Source organism: Tauraco erythrolophus, chromosome 3 (assembly GCF_009769465.1).
Source record: "Tauraco erythrolophus isolate bTauEry1 chromosome 3, bTauEry1.pri, whole genome shotgun sequence".
In the NCBI taxonomy this organism is placed as follows: domain Eukaryota; kingdom Metazoa; phylum Chordata; class Aves; order Musophagiformes; family Musophagidae; genus Tauraco; species Tauraco erythrolophus.
In genome coordinates this window covers 75,355,524-75,382,315 of record NC_141467.1, presented here as the reverse complement: position 1 = coordinate 75,382,315, position 26,792 = coordinate 75,355,524, and the positions used below count along the sequence as shown (strand labels likewise).

Here is a 26,792-nt window from a genome sequence, read left to right as displayed (position 1 = left end):
AGCTAATTAACTTACCCCAGCCTGGTGGTAAAGGCCCAAGTGGATCATTTTCTGCTGACAACATTGAAGCCTATTTAAAAACAAGAGGACATTCAGTTAGGCCAAATATTATTCATATTTTTTTCCTTAACATGTTTTAAGATTACCACTAGTTCTGAAGACTATCCATTCTGAAAAAACATCATGCCATTTTTAGCCTGTTTTTGTGAAGAAGCATAGATTACGTAAGATATGATTTGTGCACTCGCCTCCACCGTTTCCAACTCAATGTACCCTTCCTTTCCCTTCCTATAGCAAACTTGAGAGAGAGCCAGTGGTCTTAAAGACGTACAGTTCATAGAAGGGTTGCAGAAGCACGTGTAAGCACATAAACGCCATGTTCTTGCTTAAGAACATGCTTTATCGTAAAAAAACGTTTTCAAGAACAGTGATTACTGCCAACATAAGAGTTTTTTGCTTCCTCATTACATGATGTCCTCCCTGGATGTTTGGCTATTTTCAGACATTGTCATTCTTTGCAAATGCAGCTGCATTCATTACACTATGTGGGTGGTTAAGATTATACCGACATACAGTAAGGTTAAAAGGATTTAAAAAAAGAGGAAGAAAACAGATTCCATTATTATGTAAAATGACGCTAAGCTTGCAATATACTATAACCTTGCAGAAGTCCCCCAGTAGCTCCCAACAACACAAAGCAGGGGAAAAATAAAATGTAAAAGGCAGAATTTGCCTAGACCACAGGATCCACACTCTGATTTATAACTAAAAACATCCACTCCCTAAAATCTTTTGGATGCTAAAATTCTTTTTCTTTTTTGTGCAGAATGTAATTTTAATATATGGAAACCAATCTATATGTTCCAAAGAGTATCTTAAGGATCACCTTGCTACTAATACTGCTTTATAGAGCATTTGCAATCCAAAAATCTCAAATCCACTTAAGAGTTTGCAACAGCAAATTCAGGAAAAAAAAAAGCTATGATATTTTTCCTGTGAAACAGAAACAGAGCAAGGATCAGAAGAAAATGCAATAGTTAGACTCAAAATCAAGCTGTCTCTTTGATTTGGCCACCAGCTACTAGATGTGAACAGAGAACTATCGTTTTCTGCTTTTGGAAACTATACAGTCACAATGACCCTGCAACCAAAGTCTTCTCTGTGGTGAGTACAAAGAGAATAATGCACAACAGAAAATTATGTCTGCCAAAGAACTAAATGGTGGTTTGATTCAGAGATTTCCGATATTAATGGGTCCAAGGATCTGTGTGTGGCTGCTGGCTAGTGCATATTTAACAGAACACACTGAAACACTAGGTAGTGGCATGCGATGATCCAGATTCAATACCAAAAGGAGTACAATATATTAACTCAGGTAAAAATAAAAGTAACTAAAATAACTACATCCTATTAATTTTTCTCTCTTCACAATAGTTTAGCTTTGACCATTCAAGGTAATTGAAACATTCTCTTACTCACTCAAAGTATTAATTCTCTTTTTCCCAAAAAATAAATTACAATCTCACTTATAAACTGCTATATAGGCAGAGACCTGATATGAGTTTTCCTAGATGTTTAAGCAACTGATCAAAGTAGTACACAAGTACAGAAAATTGCTCAGCGAGAGTTCTCGGCTTGGTGGGTTTCAGCTGTGATTCTTGGATTTGCATTAAAAGTTCCAGTTCTAGTCCAATGAAGCTGTTCAGACTTGTACTTCAATGTTTTTTTCTTTAAAACACTCCAGCTTTGCTACTTATCACTTACTAGGTCTCTGGGATTGGATCTTTAAGAGACCATAAAATATTCTTAAAATGGACTATTTAGAGTGACAGTGACATGGAAGCACCATCATTCTTAACTCTGAATAAGCAACTATCCTATTTAACCAGTCACAGAAAAAAAAAAAAAAATCTGTCTCAAGAAATATCTTCTTTGAAGCTACTCATGATATTTTCTTCAGGCAGAAGTAAGCAAGCAACTACCTGAGAGAAATGGAAAACCATGTAGGAAATTCCAGAGCTGAACCAGGTGCATAAGCTTCAGAATGAGTTCAAAATAAAAGAATTGCCACCTGTACTAATGAATGATTTCTAATCACTAAAACAGTTTTGAAGGCCATTTAACGTTCAGAATGCCCGTAACTCAGCTTTTACGTTCCTTTTCAGTTAAGAGTCTGCTTTAATTTTACCTCTTACTACTGTTGTTAAAAGCCTTAAATATCATGCAGTACACAACGCTCAAGTTAGGGAACAGATTCAGAAGGGAGTACTTTTTGCCTTTAAGAACAATTTTTGTTAACATTTTTCAACAGAATCTGAATCTGCATTACTTCTGCCAAATATCCCATAACACATATAGTTGAATAGTTACGAAATCACTTTAGAAAAAGTCAGAACAAGAAGTATATCTATACCTCTTTACTTATTTTTAAATTTTATGTAAAAGTTACCGAATAGAGGTATCGTTGGTTAAATTGTTGCATAGCTCCCTGCAGTTGATTCCGTTGAGATTGCCATTGCTCAAAGTTCCTGACTGATTCCATTGTTGGTCGCTGCCACGTTGTTGTTCTGGTGTTGTGGTCCACATAGTAAACTCTCCCACGATCATCAACTCTTCTTTCCCAGCTTTCAAGAAACACAAATGTTAACATTCAGTAATACTACATAACTAATTTTCTTTTTATGCTGAATTCCTAGACAGTACTTGAATGAAGCACTGGAGTCACAGACATGACTTTAATTTCTAAAGCACACAAAAGCACTCTCTAACTTTACTCATAGAAGGACAGCCACATTGAGCAAACATAGACTTTAAGCAATAGGATGCTCAGCTCTCTGCCACCTCATTCCCAACTTTGTAAATTCCTGTGACGCTAAGCAATGTTGGCAGGTTTCACTTAGCCTGAAAATCTGAGGTTTGGAACCAGCACACCACACCTAGTGGTGCCACCTAAATAAAGGTGGTCAAATGTGCGTTTTTTAATGCTTAAGTTTTAAAGAAGAACAAAATAATTTAGTAGCTGTATTTGAACAAGTGATCAGAACAAGCAACATACACAGTACCATCGTTCCTATAACAACAGCTGCAATTAATATAATTCTAAATAAACTAAAAGCTAGAATTTCTTAATATATGATGTGTAATACAGATTCAATGATTTGCTTATAAAAGCTGGTATTTTTCCTGCACCAAACAAACAAACAAAATAATAGTACTTCTATCATCTTTAAATCACAAAGGTCTACATTACCCAGGAGGTAAGGGCTGTGGTCTTTCCCATGTTGTAGTTCGTGTGTTGTGATCAACATAATAGGTTCTACCATGAGGATCCTTTCTTTGCTCCCACCTTCAAGATAAAAAGACTTTCATTTAAGTCAAGGTGAAAATGCTTCATTAGGACTTTTTTCCCACTAAGCCAAAAATATACCCTGGTATTGAATGAAAATACTATGATCCAAAACTTATTCTAAAGCACCAAAGAAAACACACTAGAATACCTATCAGTTACCACTCGAACCGATATCACCATAAAGACTTCTTTAAGTGACTTGGTGCATAAAATGAGCATACATCAATATTCACAAGCATTTTCAAACTCTATTTAACATACCTGAAAATAAAATCAACTAATTATCTGCTCAACACTTGGATGCTAAAATAACCTCATTCAAAAAGTGCTTAGAGATGCATTCTTTGCATTCCCAAGTACATGCCTCTCTCAAAAAAAAGGACTTTACTTTTTCAAGCACTGTTCCCTATTTCCAACAAACAACAGGATCTTTCAGAGTGAACCTGAAATGTGTGCTATCAGATAGTTTTCCTGTGTTTCTATTTCCTATCCTGGTAAATTCTCTATCTGATATCCCTGGGGGCTATTTCTTCAGTTTTAGTTGCAAAGCAAACTTACATCAAAGATGGAGAGAGGACCAAACATTAGAAGCAATTGAGGTTTCATGCTGCAAAGAACTGCCATATTGCAATAAAAGTATTTATAAATGGGAGAGGAAATCAGGAATGTTAGACAAAAAGCTTAAGCCTTTGCTTGCATTAGGTATATGTTTGTTTCTCTTATATACATAATTAACTAGCTCCTAAAAACTTAGGCAAAACACCTTGCCTGCTACTTATAGGATTTGACCTCACTATTACAGAGTATCCTATAAAACTCCTAAAAATTGTTTTTTGCAGTTCAAGAGGTGAAATGCTAAGATTACAAGAAGATGAGAGAGGAGCATCAGCACATTACAGTGTTACTAGGGCTAAACACAATGGAGACAACTAGACATGAGGGGGGCAGAGGGAACCACCAAAAAAAAACCCCATAGAAACATGATGAGGGAGGAATAATGAAAAAATGCATTTGGCCATAGTGTGCGCTATACCTGGAACTCATGACCCTGTCCTCAATGGAACGCATACAATGCATTTGGAAAAAACAATGTGTGGAGGACGGATGACCCCAGGAATTCCCACCTATAAAGAGCTTCCATTTTCAAAGCAACTGAAAATTAAAAACTTTGTAACTCTTCCCCAGAGTGTGTGTGTATATATACACACACACACACACATATACACAATATTTCTATCTTTTAATATGCTTGTTTTCATGTTTATCCAACTGCTGAAACTCAAGTGAAGTGTCACTAACAACTTACTGAACCTCCTTCAGAGGGAGCAGGTACAAGACAGGCTGTCTGAAAGATCAGCTACAATGATACAGGGTATATACACTTCGGATTAAGAAACAGTTTCTGTGTTCAGAAAATGCTAAAATAGTTAATATTTAGAATATTACAGAAATGTCAGTATTTCCAATTAGTTACTGAAGGCACCTTTTCACCCAAACATGAAAGCATCTACAAAAAAATTTTAAGATCGATATATATGTTTGAACATGCAATATATTTTCTTTTAATGTCTAAGCATATCTTTAATTTTACATTTAAGGTTTAGGACTATGGAAGTAGTTTCTAAGGGTCTAGTAGACTTAAAAGTTTCTAGGTATTCTGAGCACATGCATACACTTCAAATTTGTATTTTTAGCTTTAACATTATTGATCTAATCGTTACACAGCAAGCACCTACAAATACTTCCAGACTAGTTCATTAATTTTTTACTTCTCTGTACTTTGGTCCCTACCATATTCTCATAGGTCAAGAACCAAAGGAGTAATAAATTATGACCCAAATAAGTTTGAATATATCAAATTAAAAGTCTTCATGTCTATAATGCCTAAGAGTTTGTCTACTTAGATCACAACACTGTCTCAGCAAATCAGTTTTTGGTTGTTACCTTTTGAGACAAGAGCCACTAGCCAGTTATAGCAGCAGTACAAACCCCATTTTAGATCAAATAACCCTGTCTCAGCCAACTGACCTGCATCTGGCAATCCCAGCATAGAATTACATTTCTGTTTCTTTATATGCATGTTCAGACGAAACACAGTTACAGCATTAAAATCAAGCCCACGTACCCTGGTGGCAAAGGTTCTGTGCTGGCACTACCAGGCTGCTGTCTTACAGGTTCTGTAGATGCACTTGAGGTGGAGGAGGATTCCCTTGGTTTTGCCGCATCTGCTGCTATACTGTTTCTAGCATTAGATTGAGCACAGTCTGTTGCAGTTGTAGGTTCTAGTCCAGCAGACACAACAGGTAATGCAGAAGTGTGGCTTTCAGAACAGCTAGTAGCTTCTGGTGTTGACTGAGGTTCTGCTGTAGTGCTAGTACAATCTGAAGACATGGGAGCTTCGACTGAACCTATCTGAGCCTCAGAGACAGAAGAATTACCAGCTTCTGGTGCAGAGGCGGATGACTCGCCATTAACTGAGAAATGGGAAATAAGAACATTTGTGTATCAGAATCTGATGAGATTTGCTTTTCAGACCAACTTTTGGAGTAAACAACACAGAAAGAATGCGTTTAAGTCACAACTATATGCCATAAGCACCATTTTTGTCTAAGATGACAAAAGGTCACAATTCACCTGCCTCAGGTAAAGCTGTAATTAAAACTTAAAGTCTGCAAGCCACTCTCTATACTTTCCTGCAAAGGTAATTTCTTAGTTTCTGCATATCTTGGTCAACTCAATGTTATACCTTACTCTTTAGATTAGCAAAAGGTACTCATCTGCTTTCCAGAAAACAGTACCGCTTTATTTGCTTTGAAACTTTAAACTTATGCCAATTTCAGAAAATAATCTTGAATAGTATGACATGAAAGAAAAATATTAAGAGATAAATAACTCTGTGGAACTTGGAAAACTAAGAAGCAGATCTTACAGATGATTTTTTTTTTTTTTCCTTTTTCTGAGTTGAGGTATAGAACCCTACAATTAAGCAAAAACCAACTGTGTATGACTTGGAAAAAAAAGCCCCCTCCAAAAGAAGCATTAAAATATTAAAATTACTATTTGGCTAACGTAATTTACATAGTTCAATGACTGAAAAAAATATTTTAGAATCACAAAGTAAAACAATTTCTGTCTTTTAAAGAACAATACAAATGTCATCCAACTCAAGCAAGCATAATCTCATAAAAGCGCTTTATTTACTCCCAAGCCTACTTGGCCAACAATGCGTCAATACCAATCATCTGCAGAGCTTAACAGAACAGTACCTCAGCTCAACAAGACCTTGTCTTAGGCAAGCAAAATCAGGCATGGCAGTCAGTAGGACTCCTATTAAAAGTCAAGGCCCTATTAAAATCAATGCAACATCATTCACAGCTTTCATTTTCTACACCACTAATCAACACCAGACAGTGACAATTCTATTTAAACTTACCAGTTTGTACCTCTTCTAGAGTAGGAACTATTCTTCTACAAGACTAAATATAATATGCAACATAGACTTCAAGTAATTTTCTAACAGCATACTATCAGCTTACAATTGTAAGGACTGAGGCCGATACAATTGCTATATACTTATAACCTTATTGATACAGATTTGCACAATTCAGTTCTAGACTAGTGCCTAGAAAATGCTGTTCCATCATTTTAAAGACTTCATTTACTTTAATTCTGTATAACACTCTTCAAAACAGAAGAATAGCTAGATTCTACTTAGTACTTGCAACATGTATATAATGTCAGCAACTACTTCTTTCCCAGACTGTTAGAAAAGCAGGTCAAAGCATTACAAACAATACAACTGTTATCAGCAATTTATTTAAAGTAGCGAGCCAGTTTCTTTAAGGAATTATCACTGGGCCATAAAAATTTTCTCAATACGCATAACAATAAGCATGATTTTACAGGCAGCAGCAGATTTGTAAGATCTGTAAAGATTGCTGTTTGAACACAACTCTTCCAGTGTAATACATGACTACTCCCAGTTCACAAAACCAGGTTAACTACATCAAGATATGTCAAGACTTTGTATTATTTCAAGCAAACGTAAAACATGGCATTAAAAAAAAAAAATCATAACTACAGACAATCTGATCAAGTTTCTTCAAACTTCTGCTTTAACTAGCAACAATTTTACTTAAACAGGAAAAAAGCCAACTGAAATTTCAGCTTTCGCTAAAAAAAAAAACCATTCAATTCATGCACATGAAAGAGTGAATAGGACTACATAACAAAGTTAGAAGCAAAATGACTGACAAATCATCAGCTCTTTCAGTAAGCCGATCTCCAAAACAGATCTATAAAACATTACATCAGCTGATTACCTCAACAATTAGATCTAAAACAGCAATTCTGGCATTACCTGAAATTACAATCCTGCTACACACAACAGTGGGAAAATAAAAAAAGTCTGTCATCAACAAATGCTGGAGACCCATTTTATATAGCCTTGCCTTAAAAAAGCCTCCACCAACCTGTGTAGTAGTTGAAACTGTTATTTCAGTGCCTCAGTGCAAGCTCAGTGATGATTTCATCAATACTATTATTTGAACAAATCAATTATTTTTGCAATTACCCTATCCTAATACAGATTTCAAATGGATCTCTCCACTATTGAAGAAAAAGGGAGCAATGGCTAAATAATATATATGCCCTCTGGCCTTCAACCGAAAAGAGACAGGAATCAAATTCAAGTTCTCCAAATAGAGAAAAGCTTCAGAGAAGGCTTAATTTAATTATTACCTTTTAAAGTTCATAATTGTTTCTGCTATCTTCCCACCATACCCACATTTTCTAATCTATTACAGAAAGTTTGACAGTCTCTGTTGTACTGTTAACAGCTTGCCTATTTCTATTCAAGGTCATCTTCTTCCTCTCCTATCACTGTAATCTCTCTCAAACAGCTGGAAAAAAAAAAAAGCAGAAAGTGCTGAGAAAGCACAGTCATTATTAGATGCAAAGTTTTGCCAGAGGAATAAAAATTAAAGACAACTCCCTTTTCACTTCTTTTACCGTACTGAATGTTACAAAGTTTTGTGTTTAAGAGGAAATTGAAATTTAGTATTGGCCAACACCTGTTTTGAAACAGCATACACTTTGAAATAATGGAAGGCAAGGAAGCCTGCAATGTACCTCAACTCAGAACACAGCAGCTCCCTGACAGTGCTAAAAATCAGATTTATCTAATGGCAAAAAAAACCCTTAACTATAGTTACTCAAATTAATTGTGAAATAATCTGATTTTTTCCTCCAGACAATCTGTAATATGGTTTAGTCATATGGGACACAGTAATGGAAGCTTTGGATGCTTTACATCTTTCTTCATCAGAGGACTGATGGAAAAGTATGAAAGTTAGTACATTTAAGAATGGATCTACTCCAGAAAAATTCACAGAAGTGGACACATAAGATTATAAATTCAAGCCCAGAAATGTCGTTTCAGTATTTCTGAAATCTAACAAAAAACATATAGAAAAAGTGGCTCCAACTTCAGGTACATTTCAACCAGATAAAAAAGCCTTATGGAGCATGTTTCATAACTCTCCCGTTCTTACCAGTGCTGTCGACAGGCTGAGCTGAAAGTGGTTTTGGTACTGGTGTATTTTTGGGTCTGGCTGCAACATGAGTAGGAGATGGTGTGCTGTCTCCATTAACAGCTTCTATACAGAACACATTCTCTACTACAGAGTTGGAAGGTACTTGATTGTCTATCCCGTTAGAGATGTCACAAGCAGATCTTGGTAAAAATAAAAGATCATGTAGGTTACTACAAACAACATGTTAAATAGTTATGCAACTAAATCAAATACTACACTACATCATGTGTACGCTACATCAAAAAAAACCAAAGAAAGAAATGGAAGTAAATTCACGACAGTTTATAACACAATGTTTGCAGCCTAGATAACAGTCAAGTGCAAGACCAAAACAATGAAGCAATACAAGGTAAATTTTGGTTTTAAGGATTTCAGATACTTAAAACAGGTACCTAAGATTTTCCATTTCTACTTCATCTTTAACTTGTAATGATATATTAGAATTGAGCTGGGCAGGCTGATGTGCCTTACACATCTTCCAAAACTGCCTAAGGTACCCTTCCAAAGCACAGCTATGAGCAAGAAAACTTTTTCTCCCTCTAAGCAAGTGGAACAATTGGTTTTGTTTGTCATATCTCCAAAACTTATTCTAGGTATAACATAAGAAAGTAACCAAACTGTCCCTCAGTAAGAGGAAAATGAGCTTCTCTATGCATAGGCAGGATGGGACATCATGAGGACAGACACATCGGTAACCCTATGTCTATAAGGCCACATGGAAATAAATGCAGTGTAAGGGCTTGTGAGTGGAAAGTCTTGGTCAATTACAATGTTTTTACTTAAATCTATCCCAAAATGCTTAAAGTCACCCAACAGAGGCAATATTGTGAAAATTACATTCAATGCCAACTCCTCATCTCAAGGAGTAAAGGCTAAAAATTAGAGAGAAGTTAAACATGACAAAAAATATGAGAATTGCTAGAAGCCCTACTTTGCAGAGTAAGAAAGGAAGAAGCAGCATTTCCATGCTACCTCACCCAAATCCAAAGGAGTAGTATAAACAGAGAATTAAAGTATTATCCCTTTTCACCTCTAGACTACAAACCAAATTTGCTTCCCAAAAACATGCACAGAAGCTAACTTAAAACTTTCCTTCATCTCTCAATTTTAAAACTGTAAATCAAAACTCCTGGATAGTTGTTCAGAAAACTCCTGCAATCAAAATATCAACATCAAAAGCAGGATCCCAGTAAAAGCCACACCTCCAGCAACAACAGCTGACTGAAAACAAATGATTGTTGCTACTGTTTCAAAATGGTATGCAGATGTGTTTCAAACCACTTTTAACATTCTCAAACCCTTCCAACGAAAACTGAGGAGAAGCAACTTTTTATCCTTGCTCCCTCATATTGGGCACCCATGGGGGAACAGAGACAAATTTCCACATATTCAAAAAAAGAACCAAGTCAAGCTGACAAGGATGAATGTGCCCCTGTCACTCAAATACATAGCAACTCTATGTTTTGTTAGTTCATCATGTGTCAAGAACTTGAAGAGAAAGTGGTTCATTGCAAGGTAACTGAGCAGGCTGGTAACATTAAATTGATGTGAATGCTGAGGTCGTGATGAGGAATTTCTTTAAGAGACTTGTATTGAGTTTAGGAAGCAGTATTCACAACTAAGGCAAAAGGGTGAGCGACCATACAAGTGCGTGCAGTCACAGGACAAGGGGCAATGGCTTCAAACTGAAAGAAGATAAATTTAGATTAGATCTAAGGGATAAATTTTTCACAATGAGGGTGGTGAAACACTGGAACAGGTTGACCAGAGAAGTTGTGGATGCCCCCATCCCTGGAGGTGTTCAAGGCCAGGTTGGATGAGGCTTTGAGCAACCTGATCTAGTAGAAGGTGTCCCTGCCTTGGTGTGCCATAAAGGGTTGGAACTAGGTGATCTTTAAGGTCCCTTCCAATCCAAACCATTCTGTGTTGACCTATTCAACTCACTAGTGGTGAGAAGGCAAACAATCTAATCCTGCTTTTCTCCAGGCAGCCCTTGAGTTGGTATAAAAACAGAGAAGCCAAAACCAAAGCTCTAAATTGATCCCAAAGCCTTTTTCTTGTCACTTCAGGTTGAAGCACGCAAACTCTTTGCTTCAGTGTTCTGAATACTGCTTCCTAAACTCAATACAAGTCTCTCCAACAAATTCCTGGTCATGACCTTAAAAAGGAACTGGGTGAGGGGTAATTAATTTCAGCTTTTTTTCCTTCTTCCTTCCTTCAGATGGTACATTGCAACAAGTTGGTAGGCATTAATAGAAGCATTTCTTAAACAGCACAAGAAAACAAATGGACTAAGTACACAAAAAACCACACTGAACCACTGCTCCCATAATCTCTGCTGCAGCATTTAGCAGACCTCCGATCAGCTGAATTTTCATGTTCAGAGGGCTACACATCCAAGAGGCAATGATAAAGTAGTGCAGTGCAGACTCTACCAGCAGAGGAAGAACAGAGTTGTAAATTTAATTCTTCTTGAGCTAAATTATGTAATTATCATACAAGTAATGTCTCCAAAACCTGTGGTAACATAATTTAGGGCTTGACAGTTAAAAATCTCTTTCAAAAAAAAAAAACAAAACAAACAAAAAAAAAACACACAAAAAAAAAAAAAAAACCCACACAAACAACCCAAACCTTTCCACTGATAAATTTGCTAATATACTTCATATAGTGTAAAACACAAAAAAAAATCCAACCTGGATGCACTTCTTGCTGAAGCATCTCTGTTTTCATGCACAGCCTCGCCATTTTGCTGAACTTCTACTGGTAAGAAACAAATTCAGTAGAAATATTTTATTATATCTGTTTGAAATCTTAATCAAAATATTACCATCTGATTTAATTATTTTAACTTACTGGTTGCTGATGAACTGAGATTTGTAAGAGATTCTTGTTCAACAACCAAACCATCTAGCACAACAGTCAGTTCACCTGTTTGCACCATGCCACTCTTGTTTTCCAAAGAGAGTTTCAACTGTTCTTTCACCTTCTCCACTAAAAACGGATTTGGGGTGGGTAGGGGGAGGGAAGGAGAGAAGGGATAAAGGAAAGATTAAATTCTAAACAACATCAAAACAGACTTTGAACACAAAATGTGATACACGTACTTAGCTGTACAAAACTGAAATCACTAAGGGGCTGTGTAAATTTTTTATCTGCTGTGGGTAAAAGCACAGTTTTATTGTAAAAATAAATTGGCTATTTACATAGTATATTCTGTAGGTATGCGATAGGATCCACACAGTTTCAGTACCTTGCTATTAACAATTTCTCAGGTTTGCTGTTTCCACTAAGCCCTTTTGAAATTATGCACTACTTACACAACACGAGAAGGCTAAAAGTCAAACGACTTTTGAACTACACATCCAAATATTACAAGTCCTGGGGAACCTCACTCTACAACCAGAGGCTATGACCATTTCTCATATCACCTTCCAAAACTAATTCTAAAATACCACTGAAAAGAACATCACTTTGAGGAAGTAAATGCAAAGACTGCACAGAGCCCTTCCTCAATTTAGAAATTACTTTTAGTAAATCCTTACTAGCATTTTCATAGATCCCAACTCCCAGGATTAAACAGTAACAGAGAGGATACCTCAAGTAATGAAAATTCAATTAGAAACTTTTTTCACCGAAAGAAACTTCGAGCTAATTGAGATATAAAAAAAAAAAAATGTGTACATGGTGCAGTAAAAGAATTCAATAAGACTGATAAGCAATGCACACATTTGTAGAGACACATACATAACCCAGAAGTAAAACATGCTGTGGATGCTGCATAATTCTTTCTAAATCAACTATTAACTAGTACAGCAGTTAAAGCTACATGTCATAAATCCAAACACAGTCAGCTATGAGTTCACATAAATCAGGTTAAAATGGTTAAGGCCTATTAGTACTTGTGGTCTCAGATTAAAAGATTAACTTTCAAGACATACCACCATACTTCCCTCCATAAGATAGCATTCCAAGTTAAAGTTAAAGCTCACTGTGCAATTCTCTGCATTAAACTAGCATTTCCTTATTTTTGTCATTCTTAATATATCTCATAAATGAACAATAAACATGAAAACAGGGAAGGGTACAATAAGCTATTGCCAAATACCCACAAGCTGTTACTTTAAAGAGAAGGTTCAACAGTGTAGTTGGGCAGCAGCCACTAGCAGACATCCACTGCTACATTACAATGGCTTTCAAAGTAATTTAAATTGCTTTTATTTTTAGCAAGCACAAAGCTCCTAGATCTACAGAATTACTGATTTAACAATCTGCATTTTGGAAAATGATACTACCTGAGAGAAAGAAGAAACTAGCCTACCATTGAGTTTTTAAATTAATATATTTATAAATCATCATTTCTGCAAAGGGTAATCAGTTTAGCTTCTGCTCTATTGACAGGTTATCTATCCAAACCAGATCACCAGTTGGCTATAGTCCACCTGAGCTAGCAAGAAAGCCGGAAGGGATGTGGGCAGCAATTCAATACTAGTGGTGTTTAGCAGGAGAAGGTAACAGCACTAGTTCCGAAGTTTCTGCATTTACAGGACTCCTCTTTTAAATTTTCTTTAGCAGAGAGCCTTTCAAGTGCTGCATTTTAGATTAGGTAACAATAACTGAACAACTGAAGGATACCAATCAGATTATTCTACCACTGAATTCTTGGATAATCTGGTCTGTGTCAAACTGCTGACTTGCCCAAATCAGAAACATCACACATTTATTACTTTTGGTGCAATGTACAGCTAACTCAGTCAACCATTCCCTGAAAAAATTTGCCAAGTTGCTGGATCCTACATGCCCTGGATCTAAAGTAATAAAATATTAACTATTTTGTTAGAAATAACTAAAATATTAACTTTTTTTGCTATCATTATTACAACCCAGTTTCTTCGGTACAGTTTATTTTAATTTTAAAAAGAAGCAATTTTTCTGCTTAACTATGGAATTTTGGGCAAAACCTCTAGAATACTGCTGAAGAAATGCCACTTGATTTTGAATTCTGTTTCAATTTTCTGTAAGAATCAGAAAAATGAACCTGTCTTCCAGCTCTCCTTTCCCCTCACCTCCCTAAAAAGAGCTCTCAGGTTTGTATATCTAACTTGTGAGAAAGGTTAGAGATTGGTTTAGCTGGAATTTTACTGCCACTATAGAGTGGAATTTAAAGTGTGGATTCACCATCTTCTTGTACTAGTGAAAAAAATTGTAAAATGCAAATCAGATAAAGAAGACCTGTTTTAATTCTATTAAAGACAAAATTAGAAGTTATATAATACACAGCAATCTCTAATGTACTAAAAGGAAGTTCTCAATTGTTTCACTAATCTGGGCAGCTAAATTATAAGAGAAAAATATCTAGCCTATTAGTGACTCCAGAGAAAGTAAACATGAAAAATTACATTGCTTTTCTGAAAATTTAGACTTTTTTTTTAATCAGGTTTAAAACAGATCTTCTAGTAAATTAGTTACTAATTTGCCACAAAACATTGTATTTAATCACTTCTGCTTTTACTTAATTTGTAGTAACTCATACTCTAATGTTTGTTTCACGATTACTATATCCCATCGTTACATTTAAATTGCTCTCAACAGCACCGACATCTCTAGAAGAGACAAGTAAAGACATCAACTGAAAGTCAGTTGTAGTTACATATATAGTTAGTAGTCTGGTTGCCAGTTTCATATATAGATTAGTAATAATAATTCTACTTTATTCAAAATATCCTTCAAGACAACTTACATTTTCTATTGTGTATTTCCAAAGCTTGTCTCAAGTCTACAGTGGCTCTTCCTAATAAAGCATCTGCTTTTAAAGTGTGATGGCTCCACACTCTAAATTCCAGCGTAGTCTGTGGAGTCACATTCCTGCATATAAAATACATTTTTTTAAAAAATAGATACAGATTTTAAAGTATTTCTTCTTGTTATTAGAGGAGTATTTGAACTTAATTCACTTTCTCATAGTTATTGTATTTCTTGATACTAATTAACTGAAGGAAGTTTTTGTACTACAAGGGGAAATTTTTAACTAAGAACTGCAAACACTGTGATATTTATCTTAAGATCAAACTTAAAGTGCATTACTATGACAGCATAAGGAATTCGAGGAGTATAAGAATAACCTACAGTAAGCTCAAGTCTCAGCTATATAAAACATATCTTACTTTATTTATGAAAGACATATTTTCCTTTTTCCTCACTATTCCAGAATTCGAACTAAAAACTCACATTACTAAATGTGGAGAAAAAGGTGGTAAGTATATTTGTCTGTCATTAAAACGAAAAATACTAAATATTTTTTAAAAAAGTAAAAAGCAACCGATCACCTACTTGCAAGCAGGAATAACCCACTTAATAGGTGTCAGCTTACCAAGAAAGTGTTGATAAAACATTATTTGTGAATCCACAAATATATATAAAACCATAAGGCATACTCACAGAAATCAGAGGGGAAAAATCAAATTATGGAGCTAAAGTAAAAATTGAGGGAAGCAGAAAGGTAAAGGACCCAAATCCAATAATATTATGATAACCTTTGGCAGTGATCTCTCCCTTGCTCAAGAAGGAAAACAGGAAGCTATGCTAGGTCCTGGAGAGTAAGTTTTGTAGTACAGGGTCTAGTACTGCAAGAGTGCTCCAGGCTGTGAAAAACGGAGTAGAATCACTGTACTGCAAAAAGTCAAAGGCCACATATCCATCAGTATTGGATACAGAAAGTTATACCAGCATTGATGAAAACAATACTAAAAACAACTTTCACCCTCCCAACAACAGGGCTAGCTTTATAGTAACTTGAACATGTTGGAAAATGTCCATCTTTTTTTTCTGAAACCCGTCAGCAAATATATTTTTGCATTTTGAATGGCTGCCTTGGAAGTCTTACTAAAAGACCAGTTCAACAAAAAAAAAAAAAAAAAATCACCTACACACAGAGAGTATATTGCTGGTGCTCATGCAGACCCTGAGAAGTGAGTAGAATTTGGTAAGCCAGAGAGTTCACTTATCCTCAAAGAGACTGGGCAACTTAAGCAATAATACCATTCCAACAGCCAGAGGAAGGAGGGAGTCAGAATACCTTACATATATAAGGATATGATCTTAAGTAGGTAATACTGATGATAGAACAAGTCTGTCTGGCTGTGCTGTGCATGCCAAATTACCTCATTTCTATCAGCTCACCAAATCCTGCCAAATCAAACCCGCTTCCCCAACAAAAACTCTGGTTTCTGTGAATATACTGATGGCTCTGTACTTGTGCTGATAATAACTCCTGTAAATCATTGTCGGGTATAAGACTACATTATTCTCTTTTGCAATTTTGCAAAGAGGTAATAAGCTGTATGAAACCTGAAACATTGGGAAACGTGGCACAGGAATACCCTACTTGCTTCAGCCCACGTTTGTAGTTAATAAGTGTTCCCAAGCAAACAGCTCCCCAAAGCTACATATGTTGTACCACTCCCCACTCCCCAGCACTGATAGTTACAGGAACCTGGCACGGTTCCTACTACTAACAAGGCTGGCTATTACAGAAAGACAGGTCAGATGCTGTAAAACGTACTGGCCCATGCTCAATGCCACTTGATAGTAGCTATGTTGTTTCCAGACTGAAATCTGAAGCAGTGCAATCTTGCTTGTATAATAATGCGTTCCAGCCAACTGCACAGTGCAAGATCGCCAGTTCTCCACAGAGTCCTACTCAGGTTTATCTACACATGTTGCACAGCTAAACCAAATTAAATCACAAGATTAAAAAGGTCACTTTGCAGTAAACTGTTTCTGTGTGTGTATCCCTTCTTTAGGAAATTTAAAGGGAAAAAGTGACCTTCCTCATAACTACTATAATCCAGCTGAGATTTTTTTCCTTTTAAAGCTGAGAATGACATGGTTACAATGAGTAATATCTTCCAGAGAGGAATCTTGAAACTTGAATTGTCCACAGGACTAACAAATACCAAGAGTATATCATGTACAGCAACTGTATGCAAGGAACACTCTCTGTACAAAAAATATTTTCAAAACATTGTAGGAATTGAGAAAAAAAAAAAATCATCTGAGATAAATATCATCTTAAGTCTGCATTTAGTCATCAACAGCCAGAGAAAACTATGTAGGGAGCCAAGCTTAGTAAATATTCGCCTGCAACGTCTGCCTAATAAATAGTATTAAACAACCAAAAAAAATTACTTACACTGTCAGCTGCTCATCCCATTTTGGATTTGAAGAACTACTTGATTTTGCTGTTTTCTTAATTTCTCCATCTGCAGTTAATTCTGTGTAGAAAGTTGTTCCAAACCAATTCTTTTTCCGTTTCAGTTTGGCACTAGAAACTAATAAAATACATTGCCTTATCTATAACAGCATACAGTTGCTGAAAAACAGAAAACATACTGCCTACACAATGAATGAAACACAGCATGGCAATGTTATTCCTCATCTTTTCAACTTCTGCTGAACATAAAGAGGTCAATGCTAAAATGGTAGTTTTTATTTTCAAAAGCTACTTTGTCGGATCGTTGAACCCAAGCGTAACATATTCTCTTCACCATGTGCTGGCAGGATGGGTTGGAGAGACAGCACAACAATTATTTTAGGGATAAACACTGAAAATCATATGTGTTCTTTTGTTTATTTTCTCATTGTTCTTCTTACTCTTCCCTTAACTGGAAAATATCTATGTATGATACAACTGAGAGATTATCAGGCAGATTTTCTTTTTTAAAATTATATATAGTTGTGAAAGCATATGCAGTTCAGGCCTATTTGAAAATGTCCCTGGATAGCAAAGCCTGTATACAGAGCACCATTTCCTTGCCTGTATTACCTGTGTGGATAACCTGTGGTTTAACACATCCGTTTACTAAAAGTAAGAAATCAACTCTCAAATTTCCCCTATTTAAACAGCTTTGCAAATTAACTTAAAAGTTTCAGCTAAATATTCAATGATTAAGAAACAGTAAATAAGCTATTTTTTACCTCTGAATCACTGGTGACGTCCTCAGTGCTCCTGAACACAAATCTCTTCTCCCACTTCCTCGCTCAGCTGAGGAAGTCACTATAAAAACCACCAGCAGCCTAACCGCTAACATTTTAAATTCTATTTCAGGCAGATGTCTTTAGAAGACCACATCAATGGAGTCACAGCTGTACCTACCTCCTGACTACGCCTTTTCTCTCATTCCTCCCATACTTCAGTGTGGTTCACTTTCAAACTAAAGCAAAGCTGAGTATTTTCAGCCAGTTGGAAATAATCCTTCCCTGTCACTTTTCTGTACAGTATTTGCTAATTCAAAAGTAAGTAGACGTTAACTAAACTGTCTAAGAGGGAGACAAAAAAGGTCTATTATGCATTTCTGGATTACAGTATTCTGAGACGTATACATTAGTCACTTAAAAGTTGGCAGGATTCAACCATCCAAGATTCTAAAGGCATCAGCCATGGACTTTTACTTAATTTCAATTAAAAGGTGCATACTTAATTCCCTCACATTTGAAAAGTCCAGTTCAAGTCATGTGTCATAAAAGGAAACTGCAGCCTTGATAACCATGAAAGATTAAACCTAGAAGACTAAAAACAATTTCACACACAGGTCACATTTCTTCAACTGAAATCATGATATATTTTAAGCTTTAACAACCTCTACTTCTTCCTTTATACTTTGCTTTCTAAAAGCAACTGCAACATTTGTTAAAATATAGGTATTTAGTCATAATATCAAGCTTCCTCTTAGTTTTTCCCACTTGATCTGATTTTGTTTAAAGTCATTAAGTTTTAAGTTCCCAAACACAGAAGGAGACCGTTACCATTTTTTGGTTAGGACTTCTCTTAAAAAAAATCAGGAGTAAGTAAAAAACACTAGCAAAAAAAAAATTCAAAAAGAACAAACAAGACAATAAATCTCACCAAGTATATTTGGAAAAATTTTGATGGCCAGACTTGTCAGCAACATGCTGTAACTGTCTAAACTTGAACAAGTCACCTAACCACTCCATATGAATTTCCTTGTCTACAAAATGAGTATATGCTACTTGCTGCCTTTTATAAAAGTGCTTAAGTATAGTTTTGAAATGTAAGTCTAAATCCTACAGCAGCATAAACTAATCTGTAGGTCAGCAATATTACAGTCTCACATTGTCTCCCACTTCTTTCCCTGCACTGACACTAGCATTCCTCTGATCTTGCAATAAAGACTGATCAGAGAACCAAACCTTCAGAAAACTAATCTTGAAGGTTGTACAGATTTCTTCCCACTTCAATCCTTGAACCAGATCTCTTGAAGTCAAGAGAACCTCCAGTGCCAGAAAAATACAAGACTACTTACATAAGGAGCAGTACAGTACAAGATATCAAAATGATCATTACTACATACACAGATCTGAAGTTACGGGTCATTTGTATAAGTCTGTTACAGTTAAATGTATTTCAATCTACAGGCGGCTCCATCCTGCTATTAGCTACTGCCAGTTTTGATGATTCATCACATTATCAAATTATGTGATCCTTACACAAGGTTAATCAGTTTTAAGGTTCATATCTAATTTGATAAAATATTCATTTTGAGGACTCTCCAACAATGCATCTTTTCTCAGATAACCTGGCCATCTCTGGACCATCCACCACGATGTATCTTTCCTGAGACACAGCTTTTTTTAAGACCTAGTACCTTACTCATGTTTTTTTCCAAATTCTGTTCAAGATACCCTTAATATATTCCTAGTCATGTATTCCTCCTTACTTCAGGGTTCCCAGATTTCTTGGGACCCCTGGAAAGTTCAAGTTATTTATCAATGGTAAAATAATATTTATATACATAGACACATGTACATTTATGCATATATATATTTATGCACAATATCTAACTACTTACTGGTAACATTTTCACTTTTAACTTTTTTGCCAGATACTGAGACGGCTGAATTCTGCCTCAAACTATGAGAATCAGCAGAGCAAAAGGAAAAAAGTAGACAGTCAGAAGATGCCACATAGTAAATTCCAATTGGACAGGAGGAAAACCATTTTCACAGTCATGTGGTTTATCACCAGAACAAGCTGCCCAGGAAAGCTAGCAATCTACAGCCTCTGAGATACTGAAAATTCAACTGGACAATAACCTGAGCAACTTGATCCAACTTCTAAGGTAGCCTTGCCTTCAGCAGAAGATGGACCAGGAAATCCCCAAAGGTCCATTCTAACCTAAACTATTCCATATGGCTGTGTTATCCAACCTGCTGCCCTAAGGATAATACAGAATACTTACATTACTCTCAGCAGATGTTTATCTGATATGTAATCAAAGACCTTAATCTTTTGAAAGGCAAGCAGATTTTGTGATCTCCTCCAGCCTCACTATAACATTGCATCTGTTTTCAGCTTTGGGTTCACTACAACTGCCCATCTTTTTTGTAGAATTTCAATATTATGTGTTCCCTCTATAGAATTTGTGTCATCATTAACTATTTGTTCCCAAGCAAACTTCCTTACATTTGTCCCTACTGTTTTATTGAATCTCTTTTTTTCTAATTTGAGGAAGCCATTCAGCTCTGTCATCCAACTCACTGTATAACTTCTACCTAGCTTCAATTCATCTACATATATTAGTCATATTCTTAACTGTAACAATCAAGTTAAATATTAATTAAAGTTAATTTAAATATTAAATTAAATTAAAATAGTTAATCAAGTTAATTAAAATATTAACTACACTGATGCAGTTTTTACACTCATTTGAAGATTGCTTTGATAGAATATGTATGTCTTCCTGTAAAAATCACCATGACACAAATCACTACTTGCCTGTTACTTGCATCTGTAATCTTCCATTATGGTTGTTACTTGTATCAGATCTTGGTGAGGCTGTGGCCATGTCAGAGGTTTAGGCTTTAGCCTAAAAAAACAAAACACACAGGTAGGTTACTAAAAATTACTTATATCTGCATGTTAGTTACAACTATTTAAAAAAACGCTCAACTAATCAGCAAGTTACCAAATGTTACTTAGGTACAGTAGAACACAGTCTTTCATAACACCAGTTAAAAAAAAAACAGTTACTTTGGAAATTTGTCCCATGTTACCTTTAAGGATGCCAAGACCCTTCAGTAACACATACATTTACATAGTTTAGAACAACTGTGTAAGGCAAGAGAAAAATTCAGCTGTGATATACCAACATTCCTATCTCCAGAAAGTATGCTTATGGTCCAATTTCAAATGAGCTAAGCACCAACAACTTCCAACGAACAAAACATCTGAAACGTTTACATGATTGAAAATCAACTGTCTCCAGAATGAGATACTCAAGCAATAACACAAGTGATTCAGACAACAAACATTTGAATTCTATCCCTAGATTTCCAACCAGCTTTCCATACCACTGCTGTCCACCCACAGATCACTTCCCTCATCTATTGAGACAGTAAGCACTTTACAAGGAGCACCCCATCTTATCATTCGGCAACTAAAACGGTGTGGCTCTGGTCCTAGCTGGGGCATCCCAGCTCATGCAGACAACATAACCCCTGCTCTCCTGAATTACTACACTTGAAACAAAGCTAGAAGTAAAATACTCATTTTCTATCAGACAACTATTTTTCCATGAGAAAAGAACATGTACATTTAAAATACACTTTCCATGATCTGGATTAACTTCCATATGCTTACTTCTTTGAACATTAATTGGTATCAATAATAATATGGGAACAATTGTCACCAAACTTTTTGGATTGTGCACCTTTATCAGTAAAAAAATTTTTGAGCAGGCACCTCCAATATGTGTATATTTATTTATAAATTATATATATGTACTTCTGTACTCAGATATTCTGTACATTATAAAACATACAAAAATAAAAATTAAAAATGATGAGATAAAGATGAAATAAACAGTATTTTTAAATAAATTTATTATTAATCATACAAAAAGCTTTTTCGTGCCTGCTAAAAAAATATTTTTTTTGTTAGAGCTATGTGATTGAATATGCTTCATTTTTTAAATGTTGGCTTAACACTTTGTAATACAGGGATTTGAAGGTCTGGTTCTAAATTCAGTTTATTTCAATACTTGGTTTTAATGGCTGCGATAGCTGGAAAAGACAATTTACAAAGATATGTACATCCAAATGAAAGTGCATCACTGGCTGCACTTACTAAATCATAATAATTCATTTTTCATTCCAATCCACTAATTATACAAGGGTTTTTCTTGAAATCTGGCCAGTACTCTTCCATCTTCCCTGATACCAATCAGTTGTTATTGCAAACTAATGGAAGGTGTTGCATTTTTGTATTTTTAACAAATGGCTTCAAGAACTCCCTGAAACTTTTCATTCGGAAGACTTTTAAACTGGTGAGGAAATTCTATTTCCAAGTTGAAGTGTACAGACATGAGAGTTTTTATAGATGACACACATCTTTTCTGGCCAGAGAAATCACACAATGATGGAAACACTTCCAAACATTCATTTTCAAAACGCTCTTTCCATAGCACGAGTTTCTTTCAAAAAGCAGTCATCTACTTGCTTATTGTTAAAACGTCACCTTTACCGTGAAGGGACACATTAAGTGTTTTGATTTCTTTTTTTTTTTTTTAAATACCTGTTAGTCATTATACTGCTGACAGCCACTTCTCATCACAGAACAGGTCAGCAAATTGAGAACGCTCGTCTTTTTGTGAACAACAAAAAAAAAATGTGTAATTAATCTTTAAGTTTTACAACTCTTACAAGCACTTTGCCATGATAACCAGTGAACCTCTGCATGGTACAAAAGATTTTCACAGTAAGTTCCCATGTCATTACAAATCATTGTAAAGATTCTACTATTTAAAGGTCTTGTCTTCATACAACTAAGCACATTGATGACATCCAGCAGGACTTTATGCACTTCTGGCTCTAACTTCTTTGTTGCTTGCCTATGCATGATGCAGTGAATCAATGTCACACGTGGTGCTCTCCTTGTAACTTTACCCCAGCATCCTTTTTCACTTCAGTCAAAGCAGCCACTCCATCAGTGGTTATATTTGCACAGCTTTTCCATTTAAAAAAAAAAATGTTGTTACTACAGAAGTCATTTACTGTTAAGAATGTATCTTCCATGGTACATCTTTCCTTAGTGACTTACTTCTTTGTGTATTTCATTATCAAGATAGAATCTAGCAACTACCATACACTGAGCCACATTACAAACATTTATATTGCACAGGAAGTCTCCCACACTGTGTAATTTGTTGTAGTATTTGTTCCTTCAAATCTTTAGCAACGTTTTCCAGACATCTTCCAACAGTATCTGCTGACAAAGGAATGTATTTTAGTTTCTCACCAGTTTTCACATGCTATTTCAGATATTTTTACTGCAGCAGGAAGATCAAGTGTTTCCCCAATGGTATGTGCCTTCTATGTCTTTTGCTATTGAGAAACCCCCAAAAAGGCTTCTAAAGACCTATCATGATGTTTAGTAAAATCTCATGAAGTACTAGACTGAGTATCACATGACTTTAAATACCACTGAAAAAATTGTAGACATTTGTCTTCATGTTCTGGATGCCTTGTTTTTAAACGTCTTGCTAACTGTGATGGGTTCATACTATCATTAGCTGACATTTCAAGGTACAATATTAGCTTAGTGTAAGGTTCAACATCAACGATGGTGGATGTACACCTGTATTTCAAATAACCCAAATCTTTTTGGCCAACATTTTGTCAGATCTAATTGCCATTGTTTTTACCTCATAATATGGCTGACCAGAAGCTCATACTAGGAGTAGGAGAAGCATCAGCTCTGCCATGTTTTTGTTGTTCATTTGTGCTCATAGAAGCATAGCATGGTTTGGGTTGGAAGGGACCTTAAAGATCATCTAGATTCAACCTCCCTGCTATGGCCACAGACACCTTCCACTAGATCTATTTACTCAAAGGCTCATCCAACCTGGCCTTGAACACTGCCAGGGATGGGGCATCCATAACTGTTCTGGACACTGTTCCAGTGCATCACATCACTCTCAGAGGGAAGAAATTCTTCCTTATATCTAATCTAAATCTGCCCTCTCTCAGTTTAAAGCCATTGCCCCTTGTCCTATCACTACAGGCCCTTGCAAAAAGTCCCTCTTCAGTTTTCCTGTAGGCCCCCTTTAGTTACTGGAAGGCTGCTAGAAAGTCTCCACAGAGCCTTCTCTTCTCCAGGCTGATCAACCCCAACTCTCTCAGCCTGAAGAGGTGCTCCAGCCCTCGGGTCATCTTCGTGGCATTCCTCTGCATGCGCTCCAACAGGTCCATGTCCTTCTAACATTAGGGGCCCCAGAGCTGAACACAGTATACATTATTAATATTATCTTCAATCCGTGGTCTCTTTGCAGGATTTTGCAAGTCACTTGCTCATTTTGTGAGGGTTAGTTTAGTTAAACTAACGTAAACCATAAATCCATCTAACTGGAGACATGTAAACTACTACTGTGACCCTCACCACGTTGTGGAACAACAAATCTGCCCTCAGGACACCTCACAAACCATACATGACACAGGACCACCTGACATATGGGTCGAATGAGGGTGCCAGTATCAATACGTCTATTAAACAGAGCTCAATTTCTTTCTTATTTTTCAGACAAAATGTAAGTCCTAGTATTTTCTTCCTGCACCTCGATGGATGGTCTTGCACATCCCGCTTTGGAGGTCACTGACAAAGGAGCAACACATGCAATTAATTCGATGGCAAGTAAACTCAAATTCTTCACAAGAAACCAAGATCTGCAATCTAGTTCTAAGCACATATTAAAAAATTTAGTTTAGGTATACTTTTGTAACTGACAAAGTTTGATTATTTTTACTGGTTCCCCCCCCCCCCCCCCAGCCTCTTACTGCTTAACCTGCATAGATCTAAAATGCTAGGGGGTTTTGGGGGGTTTTATTTGGTTGTTTGGTCAGGTTTTGTGGGGTGTGTTTTTTAACTCTACTCCTAGCATGCACAAAGCAAAACGAATATAGAAATTATAAAGAAATAAACTGTGTGCCAATGTCCTCAGGCAGACAGTTCATTCCCTAATCTTCTCAGACTTCAGGTTTCGGGTGCTGATTTATCTGCAAGGCATACCACCTGCCCTAACCTGAGTTTCTGGCTCTGCTTGCTCCTAAGCTGCTAACTGCATTTGGCAAACTCGTGTTTGCCAATCTCCTGATAACAGGGAAATGAAAATTCACTACACTTGGCTTTGCATCTTTCCACTTGGAGAAAAAAATGACCATGATGGCTAGAAGAAATTATTACAGTGTCAGGGAGATCCAACAGAGGATGGAAACGAAACAAAGTCAGGCTTAGGGTTGGCTGAGGGGCTGCATGTTTCTGCAACAACTACATGACTGCACCCGATGTCAACAGTGCCCTGACGTTCTGTTCCTGCCCCTGTAAAATGAAAATCCTTCTAGAATAGAAGTCTATCTTATATTCTTGCCAATATGGTACACCTAGGTACATTTACACAGCAATGACTACAGTTCCAAATTTTTAGTATGTTGTAAACAAAATAATGCACTAACATGTATGTCAAATACTATTTAGAAAAACAAATTAAAATACATGGAAATGAAAAAAAGCATTCAAAGTTTTTAAAATAAACATAGCTTTTCATCAATACATGAAGAAAGTGTTATGTGTATTTTGTATTCAAAAGGGCTTTACTAAACAGAGCAAAGTAGTTGAACTGTCTGATTCTGGTCTCATCATGTTCCAAAGCTGCAGCCTAACTCATCCTTTTTAACTGGTTAAGAATTAAGGAGGAAGGAAACACTACATCTTCTCTGAGTCAAAAGAAGAAAATAATCAATTAGTTTTTCCAGTAACTTATTTTTCAGGAATACGTTAAAAAAATTATGTCAGACTTCAGTCGTAAGTTGTTCTGATCAGTAACTATCCAACTTCCGCTACTGACATTTATAAATGAAGTTCACAGGTTATAGTCTAATTAACTCTGATGCAGGTTCCCAGGGAAAGAGAGCCTGCTCACTTCACAATGTTTGTAATTTTCATTCATGATCAAAAAAGCTACCCTTATACTAGTGTAAAAACAAACAAAGTCTTCACTGCCGGATGCACACGGGGTCACATTCACTCCCAGTTGAACACGGCATTCTTCCACATATACAGAGCCTTCAGGAAGAAAAGTTGGCTAAGTTACATTGTACAAGACGAAGGATATCATCGAGACCTTTGGACACCTGTGACTCCCCGACCGCTGGTCTGGATATATGGCAAATGCCGCTGAACAATCAAAGAAAAGAAGCATAATCCAAAACTCAGCCCCTCAGCCTTCGATAGGATAACTATTACCATGATGCAGCCATGGGGGGTATGGGACACAGGGCAACAACCTTATTTATCACATGAACTGACTGCAGCAGTGATAAAAACAGTATTAGAGACATTGTGCACGGCACTAGTACTGACTGTCATATTCAAGAAAAGGACAGGACAAGAAAAGCACTATTCGAGGAGAATAAAGACACTGAAAGAGAAGTCTAACAACAACAAAGAACAGAAGTAAATCTGCTCATCTTCTATAAGTGTATGAGGAACATGTTAAAAACAAAAATAAAGGCTACTGAATTAAGAAAGTAGTGTTGACATAATGGTTTCAAAAAAATCTCCGGTTTCTGGGGGGCAAGGTGGCAGCAGAGAGAGCAAGTATATACTGTTTGAAACTAAGCAGGGACAGTAAAGAAGTCACAAAGCAGAGGGACTGACACGAGTTGCACTAGGATGGGATTACACCGTCATTCTCTTGCCTCATTAGAAGCAAAAATTTTCATAAACTGAGAAAGATTAAAAGAAGTTCTACAACTAGAAATTCTTCAAATACTGGAAG

At 36.2% G+C, this 26,792-nt stretch overlaps 1 protein-coding gene across 3 annotated transcripts in view; it reads right to left on the bottom strand.

Moving 5' to 3' along the window:
• WWP1 (WW domain containing E3 ubiquitin protein ligase 1) overlaps positions 1-26,792 on the bottom strand; it is an 86,619-nt gene that overhangs the window by 42,239 nt on the left and 17,588 nt on the right. The window contains exons 2-11 of one of the 3 annotated variants that reach the window (XM_086608719.1): positions 20,738-20,828; positions 17,135-17,273; positions 14,684-14,808; positions 11,800-11,937; positions 11,640-11,706; positions 8,902-9,083; positions 5,475-5,823; positions 3,251-3,346; positions 2,450-2,624; positions 16-70 (exon numbers count right to left, since the gene is read on the bottom strand). In XM_086608719.1, coding sequence (XP_086464845.1) covers positions 16-70; positions 2,450-2,624; positions 3,251-3,346; positions 5,475-5,823; positions 8,902-9,083; positions 11,640-11,706; positions 11,800-11,937; positions 14,684-14,808; positions 17,135-17,273; positions 20,738-20,807 — 1,396 coding nt within the window. In that variant the 5' untranslated portion in view covers positions 20,808-20,828. Of the gene's footprint in view, positions 1-15; positions 71-2,449; positions 2,625-3,250; positions 3,347-5,474; positions 5,824-8,901; positions 9,084-11,639; positions 11,707-11,799; positions 11,938-14,683; positions 14,809-17,134; positions 17,274-20,737; positions 20,829-26,792 lie in introns of those variants that run through there. The other 2 variants (XM_086608721.1, XM_086608720.1) reach the window with 2 other exon arrangements.